Source organism: Pocillopora verrucosa, chromosome 9 (genome assembly GCF_036669915.1).
Source record: "Pocillopora verrucosa isolate sample1 chromosome 9, ASM3666991v2, whole genome shotgun sequence".
In the NCBI taxonomy this organism is placed as follows: domain Eukaryota; kingdom Metazoa; phylum Cnidaria; class Anthozoa; order Scleractinia; family Pocilloporidae; genus Pocillopora; species Pocillopora verrucosa.
The window spans coordinates 21,450,651-21,468,114 of record NC_089320.1 but is presented as its reverse complement, the minus strand read 5'-3'; the positions used below and the strand labels follow the sequence as shown (position 1 = coordinate 21,468,114).

The window sequence follows — 17,464 nt, the reverse complement described above, 5'->3', positions numbered from 1 at the left end:
CATGGTAGCTGTTAGATCTAAAGCGCTTGCCATTTTTTTTTTTTTGTAATTTTGTGTTTATCTATTTCGTCTTTCATTTCTCATACCTCTTCGTTTGTTTGTTTGTTTTTTTTGTAGGTCTGTTCTCATTTATTTTGTCAATTGCACCTTTTTTTTGCATAATTCTCATACCGCAGCTAAGTACGCAGTCTTCCTATTCATAAAGCCAGTTTCTAATTACCTTTTTCAAGTCAGTTTACCTAAAGTTACGCTTGGCATACTTCTCCGTCATTAATTTTTTCTTCAACTTCAAAGTTATTCGCTTTTGCAGTTGGATATAAGACGTCATCAATATGATTAATTTTCGGTTTCGCTTTGTTCGTATTCAATTTTTGTTTGTATTTATCTAACTTAGTTATCTTGACTTTTATTTATCTTTTATAAAGATTTTAAGTTGAAATGATAACTCTTTCGCTATTATAGTGACTACTATGGAGTATCTTGGTTTTACAATACTCAATCAATCTCGAGGATTTCTAGCTTCTCTTACAATGTGTGAACGAAATTTGATGATCATTTTAAAACACTTCTTAATCAAAATTCCCGTTGAACAAATGTTTGAAAATCGGAGAGAGGTTTAATGGAGGAGGTAAACTTTCTAAGTAGTCTGGTGACGTCCATGGATTGGCAATAGTCGAAATAGCACTCTACCTGAATCGCAAAGTCTGTGTGTCTAAAAAAAAAAAACCTTCCAAAACTGAAGCGCCACGGGCGCCCTCTGGAAAATTTCTCCCCCTGTGACCGGGGCCCCTAAGCAACGTTGGTACCTTGTCCTGTGGTTGTTATTTTATAGCTTGAAAGGTAAGTTACATTCATTTAAACCGGCTAAGTTTGCTCCGTTCCATTTCAAAGAGTCTCAAAGGGGGAAACTTGAAAATGGAAATCTTAGGGAGAGCTTAGGTGGGTTGGCAATTTCAAGGAATTTTGAAATATTAAGTCTAGTGATTGTTAAGAACGATACTTTTAATTAAGGAAAGTGATACTTTTAAGAAGTTTTGGTTTTTAAGGATAAGCCCTTTTTAAAAACATGTCTTATATTAATTAATGAACAAATTACTGATCAGGTGACGATAAATGCGCGTTGAGGCATGAAGTTGAAACTTCGACTACTTAGTGGTTGTTGACGTTAATAAAAAATAAGCCGAATAAGTTTGGAATGCCCGATTAATTTTTATCTATAAGTTTATATTGGGGAGAATCAGGCCCAGAGCTTAAATGGTGAGCATCCAGAGATTACAGACAGCACACTCTTAATTTCAGTGTTTATTTTCTATCCCTGCCTACAATACTGAGCCATGACGTATCTCCTATTACATTCGTTCTCCATTCTTCAGCTGGCGTAATAATTATTGGAAAACCAGAAACCTAAAAGTTAAAAGCAAATTAAAAACATTGGAAACACGGAGTCAGTAAATTTTGTTCAACATTTTTAGCAGATGTATATTAACAGTAAAAAGGAGAAAAAGAAAACTGTCATTAGACACCTTCCTTGATCGTTTGACAGTTGTATTCTGCGACCAGCCCCAGATGCGGAGAATCAATGGCAATCGTAGATTTTACTATTTGCACCTCTGTAAAGTGAATGTGATGGGATCTGAGGGCAGAACCCCTCACTGGCTAAAGGTAAGTATGATTAAATAAAAACTGTAAAATCACCTCAGCTTAGTGCCACGTTTTTATCGACGTCCCCAGCCACCGCCACCTCCACTCCCTGAATGAAAGGAAGAATAACACAATGGTTTTTTTTGCGTGTATGAGAAATTTTACCCAATCTGAGCACGGTATCCAATTGAAAAGAATAACGCACTGAAACATAGTTAAGTGTGTAGCTGCTCACATCCCTCTTCGTTTTCGTGATAGTTTAACCCTTAACACGCTAACATCGGGAGGTATATTCTCCACATTTTTCTCAACTCTATTTTTATGGTTTGAACAAGGAGAATTTGATCTGTAAAACGTTCAAGAACCTCTTCAGTTATCGATCATCTCATTTATTCTAACGACTTCAATCTTGATTCAGAGGTGGTACTCTGAGGAGAAATTAGTTGGCAGTCATTCCCAGGGATTTTAAACCCTAGGAGGCATTTAAGGAAGAGTAAGAGAGTTGAACATTGACGACAAGATAGGCAAAGAAATTCTCCTCCCACACTTGAATATCAATAAATTGTCTGAGATTGAAAGAACAGTTATTGCAAGGCGATCTCTACTCTTTAGTGCATATCATAAAACTCAAGGATTATAAAAGAGAGGAAAGAATATTAACCTCCGCTGCAAAGGCCACAACTCTTCTTGCATTTGCCTGAAAAAATAAATGGTTGAGTAACTGATCAATCTTTGAAATAAGACAAAATGATCATGTTCATCATCAAATAAGACGAGTGAAGTGATGCTAGATAAGACAAAACGAGGTAAACTTGATTGAAATATCTCCATCAGTGTGGCCGTTCGAAGTATGGAAAGCATTAAACACCCGACGAATTTCTTTTGGGAGCAGGTATACTTCGTCTTGTTACACTCGTCTGTTAAGTAATAACTGTCCCAGCGTAATTTACAATTTCCAACATCTCTGACGACTTAACGTTAGTCTTTTTTTACCAGCCGGGTTCAGATCCCATGTCCGAGGCGAGTGCTTTTCTGGTAATATGCAAGAAATAAGATTTGACTTTTATGTAAGTCAGTGAGGTTTCAGCAGGAAATGAATGCGACTGAAGCCTTTCGCTGTTGGCACTTGACGTAAGGTTATAACACTGGAGCAGGCTTTATCTTAAACATGGTGAAGTGTAAACGCCTTAATAATATTTGACTTTATGTAAGTCAGTGAGATTTCAGCAGGAAATGAATGCGACTGAAACCTTTCGCTGTTGGCACTTGACCTAAGGTTATAACACTGGAGCAGGCTTTATCTTAAACATGGTGAAGTATAAACGCCTTAAAAAATTGCAGTGGTTTAAGCAACCGCACCCAGCCTTTTCTCTCGCACCTGAAACGCACGAAGAGCTTTATAGCTTTAAATTCGATGACAGTGATGTTCGATATGGATTTTTTCGTCAAGAAGCTATATGCCTTTTCTTGGCCAGGCTACTTATTAACTGCAATAAGCAATTCATCCTTAATAAGATGGATGACTCGAATAAAAGTCACACTGCTTACCTCTCACATAATAATTGCCGCAGCCTGGCCATTTAACCTTACTCCGACAGTAATAGAAGTTGAAATCCTGACATGCTAAAAGATTGCAATTGAAAGAAGCCCAAACGTTAAGAAGAAGGGCTGACCATAACTCTACTACGTCTCACATCAACTCTTTCGATTCTTAGCGGGTCTAAATTTTTGCTCAAGACGTGTTGGCCCATCGCCAGAGGGTGGGGATTGGTACATGTCCGTTTTCGTGTCTGAACCCCTCCCCCTGCGTGTCATGATTTGTTCAGTCCAATCAGTATAACCACCTAGTGTGTCATTTAATTAGAAGCCTTGTTAATCAAGCCAGCCCAAGAAAGGGATTATTACTTCGTTTTCAACAGATTTTATGGGTCGATTAAATTATTTCATCTAGAAATGCATGTTAGCCCCGTACCATCAATTATGCATGAGATCTATTTCTAAATTTCTTTGAAGAGGTTGCAATATCAAATGAAGTGACACTGGCCAGTATCAGAGCTCTATTGGGACATAGGAGCAGAATGAAAACAACGTTTTCCGAATTTATGAAAAAAGGGTGTCGAGCGGATAGTTAGGTTATGCTGTTGAACGACCGGCTGATATGAAATGGCTACCTCCTCCTCCTCCGCTGCATTTGCCACAACTTTTCTTGCAATAGTCTGAAGGATGAAGGGAAACGAAATTATAGTGATAACACACACTTCACTTCATGGGGTATTTTTCAAAATCAAGTGAGACAGACAAAAACTATTCTTTCGTTATGAGCTTCTCAGGAGGTTCAGGTTCCGAGTGGGCAATTTTTAATTAAAAAAAGATAGAAGACGTACCTTATTGCTCTAATAGAGAAGTTACTTCCCGTTGTCTGTTTAAATTATTGGCCAACTGTTTTAAGGGGTTCTCTTAGATAATAGATAATAAACCCGATCATTATTGACTAGAATTTGAAATCGGGTTCGCCAGAATGTGAACTCGTCATTAATCATTATTACTATATCAGTTGTTCAAGTTTCTGGTGAGCACCTAATGACTTGGAAAGATGTTGTCTTCACTGCACGTATTCACTTCGCCACGTCGTTGTTTCTCAAGAATTGAAAAAAAGTCCTTTCTTTCAATGCTTATCTATATTTGCGAAGTTTTTTTTCGATAACCAGCGTTAAAAACGGCAAATCAGATGAAACGGAAATATCATGAGCAGTCAAAAGGTTAAAAGAACTAAACGTAAAAAACACTCAACCACTTCAAGCGTATGTGAGTGGCGCGAGTTTTATGGACCAATCATAAAACGAAGTAAAGCAAAACAAACCAATCCCTTCCGATATTTCTATTTTAAAATGAAAATTAATGCCTTGATCTCAAGCAGTCGGAACATTTCTCAGCTTCCTGAAGATGTACATCTTCCGGGAGCATTTTCTATATCAACGACTTCACTGCTCACTTGCTAGAGAGTACAGAGTCCAGCGTTGTCGCCATGTAAAGCTGCATTTCCCGCTATTGCGATCAGCTACTGACCACCAAGGACAAACATAGGGATCGTCATCTTGACAAGAGGTATCAACTAAAAGGAAGTAAAATACGTGTAGAATATCATGAAAGGCAATCCGTAAAAAGAGAGAAAAAAGGAAGAAGTTTAAGAATAAAAACAAAAGAATGGCAAGGAGGCGAACAAGAAAAACAAAAGGAAGAAGAAGATGGAAAGTAAAATACTCATAAAATATCAAGGGGAAGGAAGACAAAGAGAAGGATAAATATGAAGAATGAAAATTATAATATGAAAAAAGAAGACTATAAAGAAAATAACTGTTGACTGAGAAAGGCCAATCTTCGCCTTTGTACTTATACCATTGCATCGTCTGCAGCTTTTTGGACAAGTTTTCCACAAAGGAAACGTCCTGCCAACGTAGAGCAAGTGTTGACTGGCAGGTACATTAGCGGTCCTCCAGCAGTCTCCTTTAGCAGCTCTGACTGCACAATTGCCTGCACGGTCTTCACAGGGCTCTAAAGAGTAATGAATTAATAAAGTATTGTCACTAAAGTTTTACCTTCCGCTATTACTACTAATATTATTACCACTACTATCACAATACTACAGCCAAGTCGTTTGAAAGAGGCTAACATCAATCCGAGTTTGGACCTCAGCGGAACAAATGTAACAACAGTTTTTGGCAGAACTTTTGTACTGTGTTCTATTCAGTGAAGCGTCCATTTGAAGTAGTCAGTTTTAAAAACTGCAAATTTGATTGTGAAATAAATCCCTTATCATTAGTTACTATAAACTAAAACAGTGGATAGCGTTGAAAGCGCGTTCTGATTGGCTACTAAAACTACGAAAATCTCTTGTGATTCACCTCCGAGCAACGCGCGTGGGATTTGTACCCGAAAATATTGTAATCGTTACAAGAATAGATGATTCAAGAGAATCTTTTCGAGCTGTATTAACTCACTGTTTTAGTATACACACGATTCACCTCGGGTAGCTCGCAGTGGATGTTTACCTCGCTGCTTCGCCGCTTCGCCGCTTCGCCGCTCGGTAAATATTCACCACTAACCACCTCCACTTCGGTAAATTGTCGTTAACCATCCGCTGATCGTGCAAGATAACGATCCTCGTTGAACAGTAGCAAATATGATAACGATCGATTAAACTAATAATAAGTATTTACCTTGTCCTGGACAAAGGTTTGTGTTGCAATGCTTCCTTTGTTTCGTTAAATGTAGACTTTTAGGAGGACAACTTCTGGTACGAACCTGCGCTCCGCCACCACAATTCCTACTGCAGCCTCCGTAAGATCCCCACTCACCACAATCACCTAATGACAATCAAGGAAAAGTAAAATGAAAAAGGGGTCTAAAAGAAATAATGGAAATGCTGATTTAATGGGAAACTCAACGCGTGTGTCCTACTTATATACATCATGCATGTACCTATGACACAACGATTATTTACGATCAGATCATCGTAGTCATTGTTCTAGAAGCCTTGTACTAATTGTCGTCGTACACACCTGAAATAAGCGTACACACCTAAATTGCATTTTTTGCTCAGAAAATTTTATTTTATAGAAGTTATCACAGAGGCAAGGCTATAATTGAAAGACATAATGAAAAGAAACCTGACTCGGAAGAACACTACGTGCAGAAGGTAACTGGAAGCAGCGAGAAAATGACAGAACAACCTGGAAGAACCTGATTTAAGCCTGAACTCTTGATGGGTTGAACAGTCATTTTAGAATCGAACAGACTGCACAGTAGTAGAGTATCACAAAGGGCCAAATTTTAACCCAGTATTGACAGTTTCTATTAATGCTATATTCATGTCAACCTACCTGGATACTGATCTTCACAAGCCTTGGTCATTATGGACTCTAGTCTGGGGATTAACTGCTGGTACCCATTAACCTGTATTACATCATGATTGGCGCTAGCAATTTGTTGAAGCTCCGAGATATCTATTCCACTTCCAATTCCGACAGCAATTCTCCTTACGCTTGCATCCTGCAAAATTAGATAGGAAGATAGTGCTGGGGTGTGAAATCCGAGGACTCTCTGTACAGAAAGAGATTAATTGGCTATATCAGTCTCAACCTAAGAAGAATTTTTAGTCGGAGATTAAGTAATTTTTAGAGCTTACATGGCTAGTTTCTCGGGTCTATCTAAGTGTTTCGATCTGCTATTTGAAAGACAACTCACATTTAGAGGTGGAGTAACTTGACTGAATGGCTTACTCCCTTCGTTTGTGTCACCATCAGTCAGCACAAGTAGCACATTTGGTTTATCGGGTCTGTCTCCACTATTGTCCCAACCAAAAAACTCCTCCGCAGCTAGTTCTAGAGCTCTGTCTGTTCTTGTTCCGCCTCGAATATGCGGCAAGCTTCTGGCTTTGGCTGTAAGTGCATTAATATTTTGCGGATTGGTAAATCTGAAAAGCATTGATGGGAGAAAATAATTGAAGGAAGAGAGTTGTGCAAGTCTTTGGGATCAAGTGTAAGAGTATAAGATATTCATAATGCAATGAAAAAAAACTCAAATTGTTGTCTGTAACTACGAAATTACTGAAATCTTTAGGATAGAAAGCTATAAATAATTTATTAGTTTATATTTAAAAATGCATTGATTTAATTTTAACCTCTACCGACTTTAAATGTCAAGAACATTTCACAGGCTTACGTCCCATTTAACCTCACCCCCCTCACCCCCCTCCCACCTTCCTTCCTCCCCTCACAAAAAAAATTGGAAAGTTTAGCCTCATCTCCAAACTCAGACGTTCCCTATGTATGACATGAATGTACAGACCTGTGCCAGAGATGTGCTTCCCAACTGTAGAGAAGGATCGCCATATGTGTTCCGGCTTCGGAAACCTCTAGTCTTTGAGCCAGTCGAACTAAGTAATCACGTGCTCTATTGTAATCAACAGAACTGATGCTGTTGGAGGAATCGACTATGACACCAACGTCGAGATGTTCCTTGCAAGGTTTGGGTGGAGGTGGAGGTGGAGGTGAAGTTGGGCCTTGATGATAAAATGTTAAAGATGAAGAAAACGTCAGCTCTGGAAGCAGGCGTGCCATTAAGATAAGGATAAAAGAAAAAAAAAAAACAGCTTTGGAACCAGGGGGGCCATCACGTAGGAGTTTATCCCTGTGTCAGTTTTAAAGAGGAAGGGATCTCAGTCCATTGTAACGCTCCCCACTGCCGCCCCTCCCCCTCATGTTTATGCGGCAGTTTAATGATACCCTTCGAGCTGGTGAGTTGATTTGTGGGAATAAATTGTCTTTCTTTACACAGCATAATGACCTGGACAAGGCTCTATCCGAAGTCCAGGGCATCAAGAAGCCGATCATTTGCATCTCCTTGCGGGGTGTCTCCTAACTTCAAGATTGACATTGTCAGTAGGGTTGACGCTGAACTGCTAAGATTAATTAAGGTTTAAATATTCTTTAGATTTGATTCGAACCAAAATCTTATGGAGTTTAGTTTTTATGGAGGATTGAGTAAGTTTCAAGTCCACGCCCAAAAGTGACGGACTGAAGAACGAAGCATTCGGAGTGAATGCTATCGTGGGTTACACATTTCGTAGTCGACATACGACGTATTCATGGGAAGTGACATGTTACCGCTTGCAGTGGCGCCATTCGAGGCCTAACAGAGCAATTCCTTTAAGAATTATCCTATATTTGAATTTTCGCTCTTCTTGCGATAAACATTAATCTGCACTTCGATATGACGAAGATGTACAAATGCTTTTGAACAAGAACATACATGCTTGTGTGTTGCACGGCTCATCTTTTGTACTGCTTCCTGCACAATCTTTACCGTCCCCAGATGGAGGTGGGTCGGTGCATGTTCTTTTTCTCACTCGAGTACCTCCCCCACAGGTCTTATCACAAGGACCAGGGGCACCCCAGGGAGACCAGTTGCCATCTTCACCTGTACAAAATTAGACATTAAATGGTTATGCGTGCACAAACCAAGATGATGGAGATGATAATAACAATAATACGTATCGTAACATACAGTCTGGTGGTGTTGAGGGTGCCACAATCTCCCATCCAAGGAAAACCTATTCTCCTGAGTCTTTCATAATATACCAGAAAAATCATTCAGATAGAGTATTACCTTCCCTTTTGTTTTTATATTCATTTGTCACACAGTGAAACAATGAAAGTTATGACAAAGCTAATAATTTTACTCACCCTTCCCACCGAACAACTCACATCACAACGCTCTGTGTCGCATTTCTTTGTCATAACACGTTTTTGATTTTCGAAGGATTATCGAAAATGTTTTACACCAAAGGAATTTAAATCGTTAAAGGTTATCTTGAGAATTCTTTTTAGAATAAAGCCCCGCGGGTGTAACCATAACTCTACTACGTCTCAAACTGACTCACCGCAATCTTGTGAGTTGCATTCCTTTTGTTCCTCTGCTGGTCCCAGATTTTGCTCAATACATGTTGGCCCACCACCAGACGGCGGGGGATTGGTACAAGTCCGTTTTCGTGTCTGAACTCCTCCACCACACGTCACGCTACATTCTCCCCATTCGGACCAATCAGTGTAACCACCAGGTATGGCTGAGAAAAGTAATTTGTTCAAACGCGTAATGCTAGTCAAGACCTTATTGATCAGGCACCTACAGCTCTCAAAAGTGGGTGGAATAATTCTATCTAGAAATATATGTTGGCCCCGCCTTTATTGGATTTCCATCTAAAAGTGGACATGTTTCTGTTCATTAAACGTTACCTGACGTAAACATAGTTCGCATAATTGCTACTTCAACTTCCGATATAAAAATAGAGAAACTTCTTTTGTAACAATTAAATTTTCCTTTTACCAAAGTGTTGCATGCAAGTATTAATAGCATATTCACTGTGCATAGTTTGGTTATGATATTTAAGAACAAGAGAAGTAAATGTAGAGAAGTGAATACATTATACTTACGACAGTCTTGGGTGTTACATTCTTCAGATTCCATATTAGGACCCAGATCCTGTTCAATGCAAGTTTTTCCTTTATTTTTTGGTGACGGGTTGGTGCAGGTTCTTGAATGAGAACGACTTCCCCCACCACAAGTTGCTGTACATTCACTCCACTCAGACCACTCGGTATATCCTCCATCAATGTCTAAAAATACAGCAGCAGTCAAATATTAAGATCATTTGCGAATTTCCCGGTCATCTCCTGCTCAAGGAATCATTTTGTTTTTTATATAAAGAGCTGGATTATGTAATTATATGGAATATGTAATTACTAAAATGATTCCTTAAGCAGGATATGACTGAGAAATTCACAAATCCTTTTACATCACAACGCTCTGTGTCGCATTTCTTTGTCATTAGTGTTGATCCAAATTTTTTGTTCAACACCCATCGAATAAAACGAAATTGTTGATGGTAAAGAAAAGGTCCTGGAATGTACATCTTCGAATACCTCACTCGTTCACAATCTTGAACTTCTTATGAATCCATTCTTTCTAAAGTTTCCTTAGATGGGTCAAAGTCTTTGCCATAACACGTTTTTGATTTTCGAAGGATTATCGAAAATGTTTTACACCAAAGGAATTTAAATCGTTAAAGGCTATGCTTGAGAATTCTTTTTGGAATAAAGCCCCGCGGGTGTAACCATAACTCTACTACGTCTCAAACTGACTCACCGCAATCTTGTGAGTTGCATTCCTTTTGTTCCTCTGCTGGTCCCAGATTTTGCTCAATACATGTTGGCCCACCACCAGACGGCGGGGGATTGGTACAAGTCCGTTTTCGTGTCTGAACTCCTCCACCACATGTCACGCTACATTCTCCCCATTCGGACCAACCAGTGTAACCACCAGGTATGGCTGAGAAAAGTAATTTGTTCAAACGCGTAATGCTAGTCAAGACCTTATTGATCAGGCACCTACAGCTCTCATAAGTGGGTGGAATAATTCTATCTAGAAATTCATGTTGGTCCTTCCTTCATTGGATTTCCATCTAAAAGCGGACATGTGTCTGTTCATTACACAGATGTTAAACATTACCTAACGTAAACGCAGCTCGCATTCATGCTACTTCAACTTCCAATATAAAAATAGAATCTTCTTTTGTAACAATTTAATTTTCCTGTTACGTAACCGAAGTGTTGAATGCAAATATTAATAGCATACTCACTGCGCACAGTTTGGATATAATATTTAAGAACAAGAAAAATTTTGGTGTATCTGCGTGTATAAAAGTTAATACGTCATGCTTACGACAGTCTCGGGTGTTACATTGTTCGGATTCCATATCAGGACCCAAATCCTGTTCAATACAAGTTTTTCCTTTGTTTTTCGGTGACGGGTTGGTGCAGGTTCTTGAATGAGAACGACTTCCTCCACCACAAGTTGCTGTGCATTCACTCCACTCAGACCACTCGGTATATCCTCCATCAATGTCTAAAAATACAGCAGCAGTCAAATATTAAGATCATTTGCGAATTTCCCGGTCATCTCCTGCTCAAGGAATCATTTTGTTTTTTATATAAAGAGCTGCAGGAAACGCGGTGGCCCAGTGACTAGTGCGCTGAACCCCAGCCGGAGGTCGAGAGGTCTGGGTTCGAGACCTCGCCGGTAAAACTCTTTACCCTGACAGTGTCCCTCTCCAGCCAGGAGTATAAATGACTACCAGCGAATTGTCTGAGATGCCTGATGAAATGCTGGGGGTAACCTTACGCTGAACTAGAATCCCATCCTAGGAGGGATTTGGTCACTCTTAGTGGTTTCATGCTAAGGAAACCGTGATAAGCTCTGGCTGGCCATGCTGGGCCATCGGGCTTGAAGACAAACTTCACTTTTAATAAGCTGTCATAAGATAGTCCTTTAGCAAATAATCTAGCAAATACCATTTAGTTGCCGCCACTTTCCCGTGGAAAGTTAGGATGAAGCCGGAATAGTGTCTTTTTCTCGGTGGCGTGGTGTCTCCCAAAACTACATCCTCAACATCAGAATTTGTCTTTTAGTCAATGTTATAGGATGTAGCAGTAAGAGCAGACGGAAAAAAAATAATTTAAGTCCATTCATCTTTATTTAATTGAATTAAAATGATACTTACTACAAGTAGCCTTGCGAATATCGTCCAACTGGTTGTTCAAGTCTTCAACATTTTTGGCATTAACCACTCGATTCTCGTCTCCAGCAATAGTTATAAGCTCTGCCTGCTTAATTTTTTTACCTATTCCCACAGCCACGCGATGTACTCCTTTTTCCTGCGTGGAGAGATTGCTCTTATGAGCCTTATTTTTCGTCCCTCTTTCTATCAGTTGCTTTTTAGCCGTTATATGTGTGATTATAAGGTGACGAACTGACGTGGGACAGAAATAGATAGAGCTTGCCATAGCATCTGCAAAGTGAAAAATTCTGACCAGCAATGAATTGATCTTAAATGATAAACTGCTATTAAAGCCTGTTCATCGAACGGCGTCTACAATAACGCGACCAGGTTTCCTTTTTCATGGGGAACAAGAATCCAACTAAATTTGCCTTGCACCCAAGCACCGACTCAGTACTTGGAATGCGAGGCCTTAATACTCGCTGAGGTTTTATTTTTTCTTTTTCAGACCAGTTACATGAGTAAATTGCTGTTAGTCTGTGAAGAAGAAATTTTCAACTGTTTCTTCATCTACAAGTCACTTTATCATTTGTACAAGTTGATAAAAACCATTAACAAAGAAAATCCCAAGCTATCTCATCGGAGAGATGTAAACAATCCACAGTCGACTAATTACTACCTTTTAGCTGATGGGAAGCTACGACGTGATGTTTTGACCTTGCCATGGCGCTTGCAAAAGGCAAGCGATGAACAATCATTAGAGGAAGTAACACAATAAAAAGTAAATGAATATTTATAATTCTTTCCAGTTGATTTGGGGTATTGTATACAAGAAAATGCAATGGGCCGCTCTCCAACGCCGTTCGTCACCATTTGTATGTGAGTCGAACTGACGAGATTTAGACTGTCAGTTTTACGGTCTCACCTCAAGAGTTGGTAGCACGGTACTGTAAGGCTTAGAACTCTTATGTGTTCCTCCATCAGTGAAGATGATCATGACGTTCGGTGATTCCGGTCGATCTCCATTCTTTTCGTTGAAAACGTCCTCGCCGACCACTTTCAAGGCGTTGTCAGTCCTCGTCGGGTTCCCCAACTTGTCCTTCTTCTTCATTTTTTCAATCAGTGCACGAAGGGCCGCTTGATTTTGATGTTTTAGGTTGTCAAAGCTGACACGAACTTTTGCGCCTTTTGCATAAGTTACGATGGAGAAGTGTGTCTTGTCTTCACCGATATCATACTGCGAAATGAGTGCCATGACCGAGTCCAACATGGCGTCATAGTTGTCCGCTCCTACGCTCTTTGTTTGATCGATCACGATAGATATATCTAATGGAGGATTCTCACAATCGGATGAGGCGGCTAAGTAAAGAGAAAAATGCATTAAAAACTCATCTTTGGTGAACCTTTCAATGAAGTAGTGACCTGTAAGAAATCAATCTCTTTGCCGAGCATACTTTACCAAAGATTTCTTTCAATTCAGGGCTATAAACCCGGAATACATGGAAGCCTAGTATCTCTCTCATAGAATATATAAGATGTGAAAAATCGTTCTTTACAGATCGTTAACTGAAGTGAATCGAACGTCATTGCAGAAGAAGGCTTCGACGAGTGTAGAGCCAGTGCCTACATATGCCGGTTAGTTGAGCGCTTCTGATTACTGAGCTAAGAAACCAGTTTTGGGAATTTATGTGAACTTTTAGAATTCTGACTATAGATAATAACGTATTTTTTATCATCAAAGGTGAGAGGAACCTATTATCATAGTGGAATGGATTATAACCTTATTACCTTGAGAAAGATTCATTGCAGCCAACACGATAAGCCACAAGCCAATAATGTCCTTGCCTGCGGTTGGCATCTGTTGGAAAATGAAAGGAAATCATCAAATCACTGTACTACAAAACTGCTTTCTGTTGATATCATTTTTAAACGTAACATACATGTATTATCAATCCTTGATCCTTAGAGAGTAAAACAAAGTATATTATTTTTTTAAAGTCACAAAGGGAAAGAATGAAACCAAATTGCTACTCCTGAACGAGCAGTGAAGGGATTCTGCTTAGTTCATCAGATACCAATACAAGGCCCGTGCATGTTCATGCACTATTCTTAAATTTAACTTAGATAAAAAAGAAACCTCCTATTATGTGCATTTTTCCGGTCTACTTGCCCCCCATCTCGACAGGCTTCGAACTGGCCAACACGTCACCAATGCCACGTAACTCGTTTGATTCCAAACAAGACGGTGATCTGTCGATTGATCTTTTGCTGAATCTTTAAATTATAAATTTCACGGTACAGATTATTTTACTCGTTTTGGTTTTCATACTGCTAAGTTCCATTTCATGGAATTTTTCTTTGTATTCAGACTTTGTACTTTTGAGCTTTTCTCTTTTGTGTAGACCACATCAGTGCATTTCTTTTAAAACCTGAGGGGTAAAACTTTAATATAAAACTGCGACTCAAGTGTTTTTAGACGATAAGCGACGAAATTTAAGTCAAATTATATTATTTAAATTGTGTTGGCTTATCCAATGATTTTTCTTTTATATCTTGCTTTGGCAATATTCTTGCTTCATAATGAAAAATACCATCCAGACCTTAATCTGACATGTCACCCTTTAAGCTTCTCCCGATTACAAAGTCACTCTTTGTACATTGAATCTTGCTAAATAAAATTTACTCAAAGTACAACATCGGACATAACTTCTTCGAAGGAAGCGATAAAATCTTACCTTGCTGATTCTTCCAGCGCAGCCGGATAAATAATGAAGGCTTTAGAAGTGTATACAACTTTTAAATGGAAATAAAACTACAAATTACTCCCACATTCCAAACAACTGCAACCCGACGTAGCGCAGAAACCTAGAAACTCCACCCTTCATTGTTGACAGACTGACAAAATGATTTATTTTTCCGTAAGAACTAATAACAACATTGTGGAAAGTAAAATTCCACAAAAAGATATTCAGTAACTTTTTATCTTTTTAACGGTACATTGATTCCTAGAACTAATTTGCAACACTTGGAGATAAATTCTCAGTAGTTGAATTTCTTTGTTTCACATTGTTGAAATATTGATTTAAAAAGTCGGCCTCCCATATTGTGCGAAAACGCCGCTTATTTGTAATTGTTTGAACTTGTAACATTTGCGTAGGCGATAAGGCGATTAGAAACTAGGAACAATCTCTGTGTCTCGTTCGTCTCGATCAAAAGATATTTCGTCGATATTGAGGATTATGAGTAGAAACTTATGAATTTCGTAACTACGTCAATTTCAACGCCTCTAAGTAAAGAATCGTAATTTTATCTTAAAAAGAAGGTAAGTTTTAAACTCCCAGGATCCAATTGGTAGCACCCCCCTCCAAATGCTGTGCATTTCCTTATAAATTACACAGGAGGATTTTTTGTTACGTAAAGTTAGCAGCTAACAACAGATAAAACAATCTATTCTCATGACCTTGGAATCACAAGGAAGAGTTGAAACGTTGAACAACTCTGGGACATAAAAACCTAACATTTTGACTACAATACTATATAAGCAATGCCAGATAACAAAAGGTGACGGCAGACTTGACACAACTGCTGAAAAGCGAGTGAAAAGTGTGCCATAACATCAAAACTCCATTGTCTTTTTTACATCAACATGCACGGAAAAAATTTCATAAAACTGAATGTCCAAGACCTGAATAATTAAATGATGATCAAAAAAGTGATTTCTTTAAAACCTCTTTTAAACTGCCTTCAGCTGATTGTTTTAACCCTAAACGTAAAACTGAGAGCCGTTAGAATAAGCCTACGTACAAATAGATACGGGATCTTGGAAAGCGAATCTTCAAGAAACATTGGACAATTTCCATTTTGTTATTTTGTGTGCGGTATCTAGATCTGAAATTAAGAAGAAAACTGCCCATACTAATTCAAGAATACCCCAGCCTTGGTATGTCTCAGATAACAATTTGCTTTCGTTTGGACAACGTGGCGGTCCATCAAGACCTTAAAAAAAGGTGAATTAAAAAAAAATGGACTGAAAAGGGACTTGAATTGAATCACAAGCTTCTGATTGTTTAAGATAAATACAGTTTTCAGGTAATTCAATGCAGAAGATAGTTAATTCAATGCAAAGAAGTAACAAACCACACTGAAAAATTCCTCTAACTGTTTAGCTGAACTTTGAATTTTTTTGCGCCGTAAAGATGTGAAAATATCATTGTATATTATTGTTTTGATCGTACGCGGTTATTTTGATCGAGCACACAATGTCACTTACGGGATTTGAATAAATTATTTTTGCACTTGGTGCGCGCGTTTGCCTCTGCATAATTATGATAAGCTATCTTGTATTTTTGTCATGTATATTATTAATACGTAATCATATGATTTTTCTCGTATAATTTGGAATAAATAAGCACTTTTAACTTTTTCAAAGACCACAAATTTTGTTAGTCTGAAAAAATTTACTCGTGCTTAGTTATTCCAAATTGAACTCGAAGTCACGTGATTACCTATACAAACAAGATCGTCCTCAGCAAAGACCGCCGGTTCCTTTGTTTTTTGTACTTAGCCAGCGAATCTATGCATTTCGAACTCAGTAATAAGTCGTTTAAACCTCTGCAAAAAAGTGAATTTCAGAGCCTTTTTCACTTGCAACTTCAAGATTTATTTCTCCCAATCACTAGCTCATATAGCTCTATGTAGTATTTACTATATACTTTATAATATAGATTATAGATTATATTTCCCATTTCCATTGAATTCCTCTTGTTGACTGATATTTTCATGATCGGATAACCTGAAATCTGAAATTCAAATATGGAAAAAGAGAATTATCAGTTATTGGTAACTAACAAAAAGGAAAGGCTGAATCGTCAACAAACTGCCAAGGTCGAAAACAAATGATCTGAGTGCCTCATAAAAAGTAGTTTTGCGACCATGAAACATGTACTAAGTCGGTATTTTATCATAAACTCTAATTAAGGGGGTTTACATTCTGACTCTTTTGCAGTCGGCATGAAAAACCTCTGACGTGTACATCAAAAGTTGACGTGTAAGTGATGTATGCCAAATTACTTGCACCCACTCACGAAAAAATTGTTAGACACAAACGTGATCACACGACAATAGCGTGCAGACGTGCAGACGACATTCAAATTCGATTTATTTTTGTGATACATATGCAATTACCAAATTTGTGCGAGTGAGAAAACGTTTGCGGCTAGAATAATGCGGGGTTTCGCTTTGGCTGAGTGAGTCACCAGACAGCTTTCCGAAACGCAAACGCATTGAACATTGAACTCAAAATTCCGTTGGAAAATTTAAGATGACGGCAGCTTGGCGCTCTATCCCAGAGGAATTCTCAACTACACCTTCACGAATCTCATTAAAACACTAAGCAGTAAAAAATTGGAGTACGTGACAGAAAATTGGGTTTAAATTTGGAAGAGAGTTTTATGAGTTGTATAAATAATTATTCAACTTTCAATTCTTTTTCCACCAGGAATTCTTGTCGCGCGGTTTAAAAGTCGGAGGTTTCTTTCTCTTTCCCGAAAAACTTACATTGAACCAAGGAAAAGTTAAACCTTCACTTTGTTTATCAGATACAGCTTTTTAGGCTCGAATGCACACGGTCGATACTGAACTATTTTATTTAAGTAATATGGATTATACATTACGATGTAATCACTATAGTCCACGGTCAGTTTTTTTTCA

At 38.5% G+C, this 17,464-nt stretch overlaps 1 protein-coding gene across 1 annotated transcript; it reads right to left on the bottom strand.

Annotated features, from left to right (window-relative positions):
• Positions 1 to 1,287: 1,287 nt before the first annotated feature.
• Positions 1,288 to 14,568, bottom strand: LOC131792820 (coadhesin). Its single transcript, XM_066172601.1, has 20 exons — positions 14,491 to 14,568; positions 13,544 to 13,613; positions 12,681 to 13,114; positions 11,759 to 11,912; positions 10,921 to 11,103; positions 10,345 to 10,527; positions 9,633 to 9,815; positions 9,083 to 9,265; positions 8,452 to 8,619; positions 7,489 to 7,702; positions 6,886 to 7,114; positions 6,522 to 6,690; positions 5,859 to 6,005; positions 5,038 to 5,193; positions 4,634 to 4,753; positions 3,813 to 3,857; positions 3,190 to 3,264; positions 2,303 to 2,338; positions 1,696 to 1,750; positions 1,288 to 1,404 (listed from the first exon to the last, which is right to left on the bottom strand). The coding sequence occupies exons 2-19, from the start codon at positions 13,611 to 13,613 to the stop codon at positions 1,716 to 1,718; spliced, it is 2,784 nt and encodes a 927-aa protein (XP_066028698.1). The 5' UTR covers positions 14,491 to 14,568; the 3' UTR covers positions 1,288 to 1,404; positions 1,696 to 1,715.
• Positions 14,569 to 17,464: the final 2,896 nt, after the last annotated feature.

Coding starts and splice junctions, on each gene's coding strand:
- LOC131792820 (XM_066172601.1), bottom strand. CDS start 13,613: ATGCCAACCGCAGGCAAGGACATTATTGGCTTGTGGCTTATCGTGTTG. Junction 7,115..7,488: donor GAAGCACATCTCTGGCACAG/GTCTGTACATTC, acceptor AATGCTTTTCAG/ATTTACCAATCCGCAAAATA. Junction 3,858..4,633: donor GACTCTGTACTCTCTAGCAA/GTGAGCAGTGAA, acceptor TTCATCCTTCAG/ACTATTGCAAGAAAAGTTGT.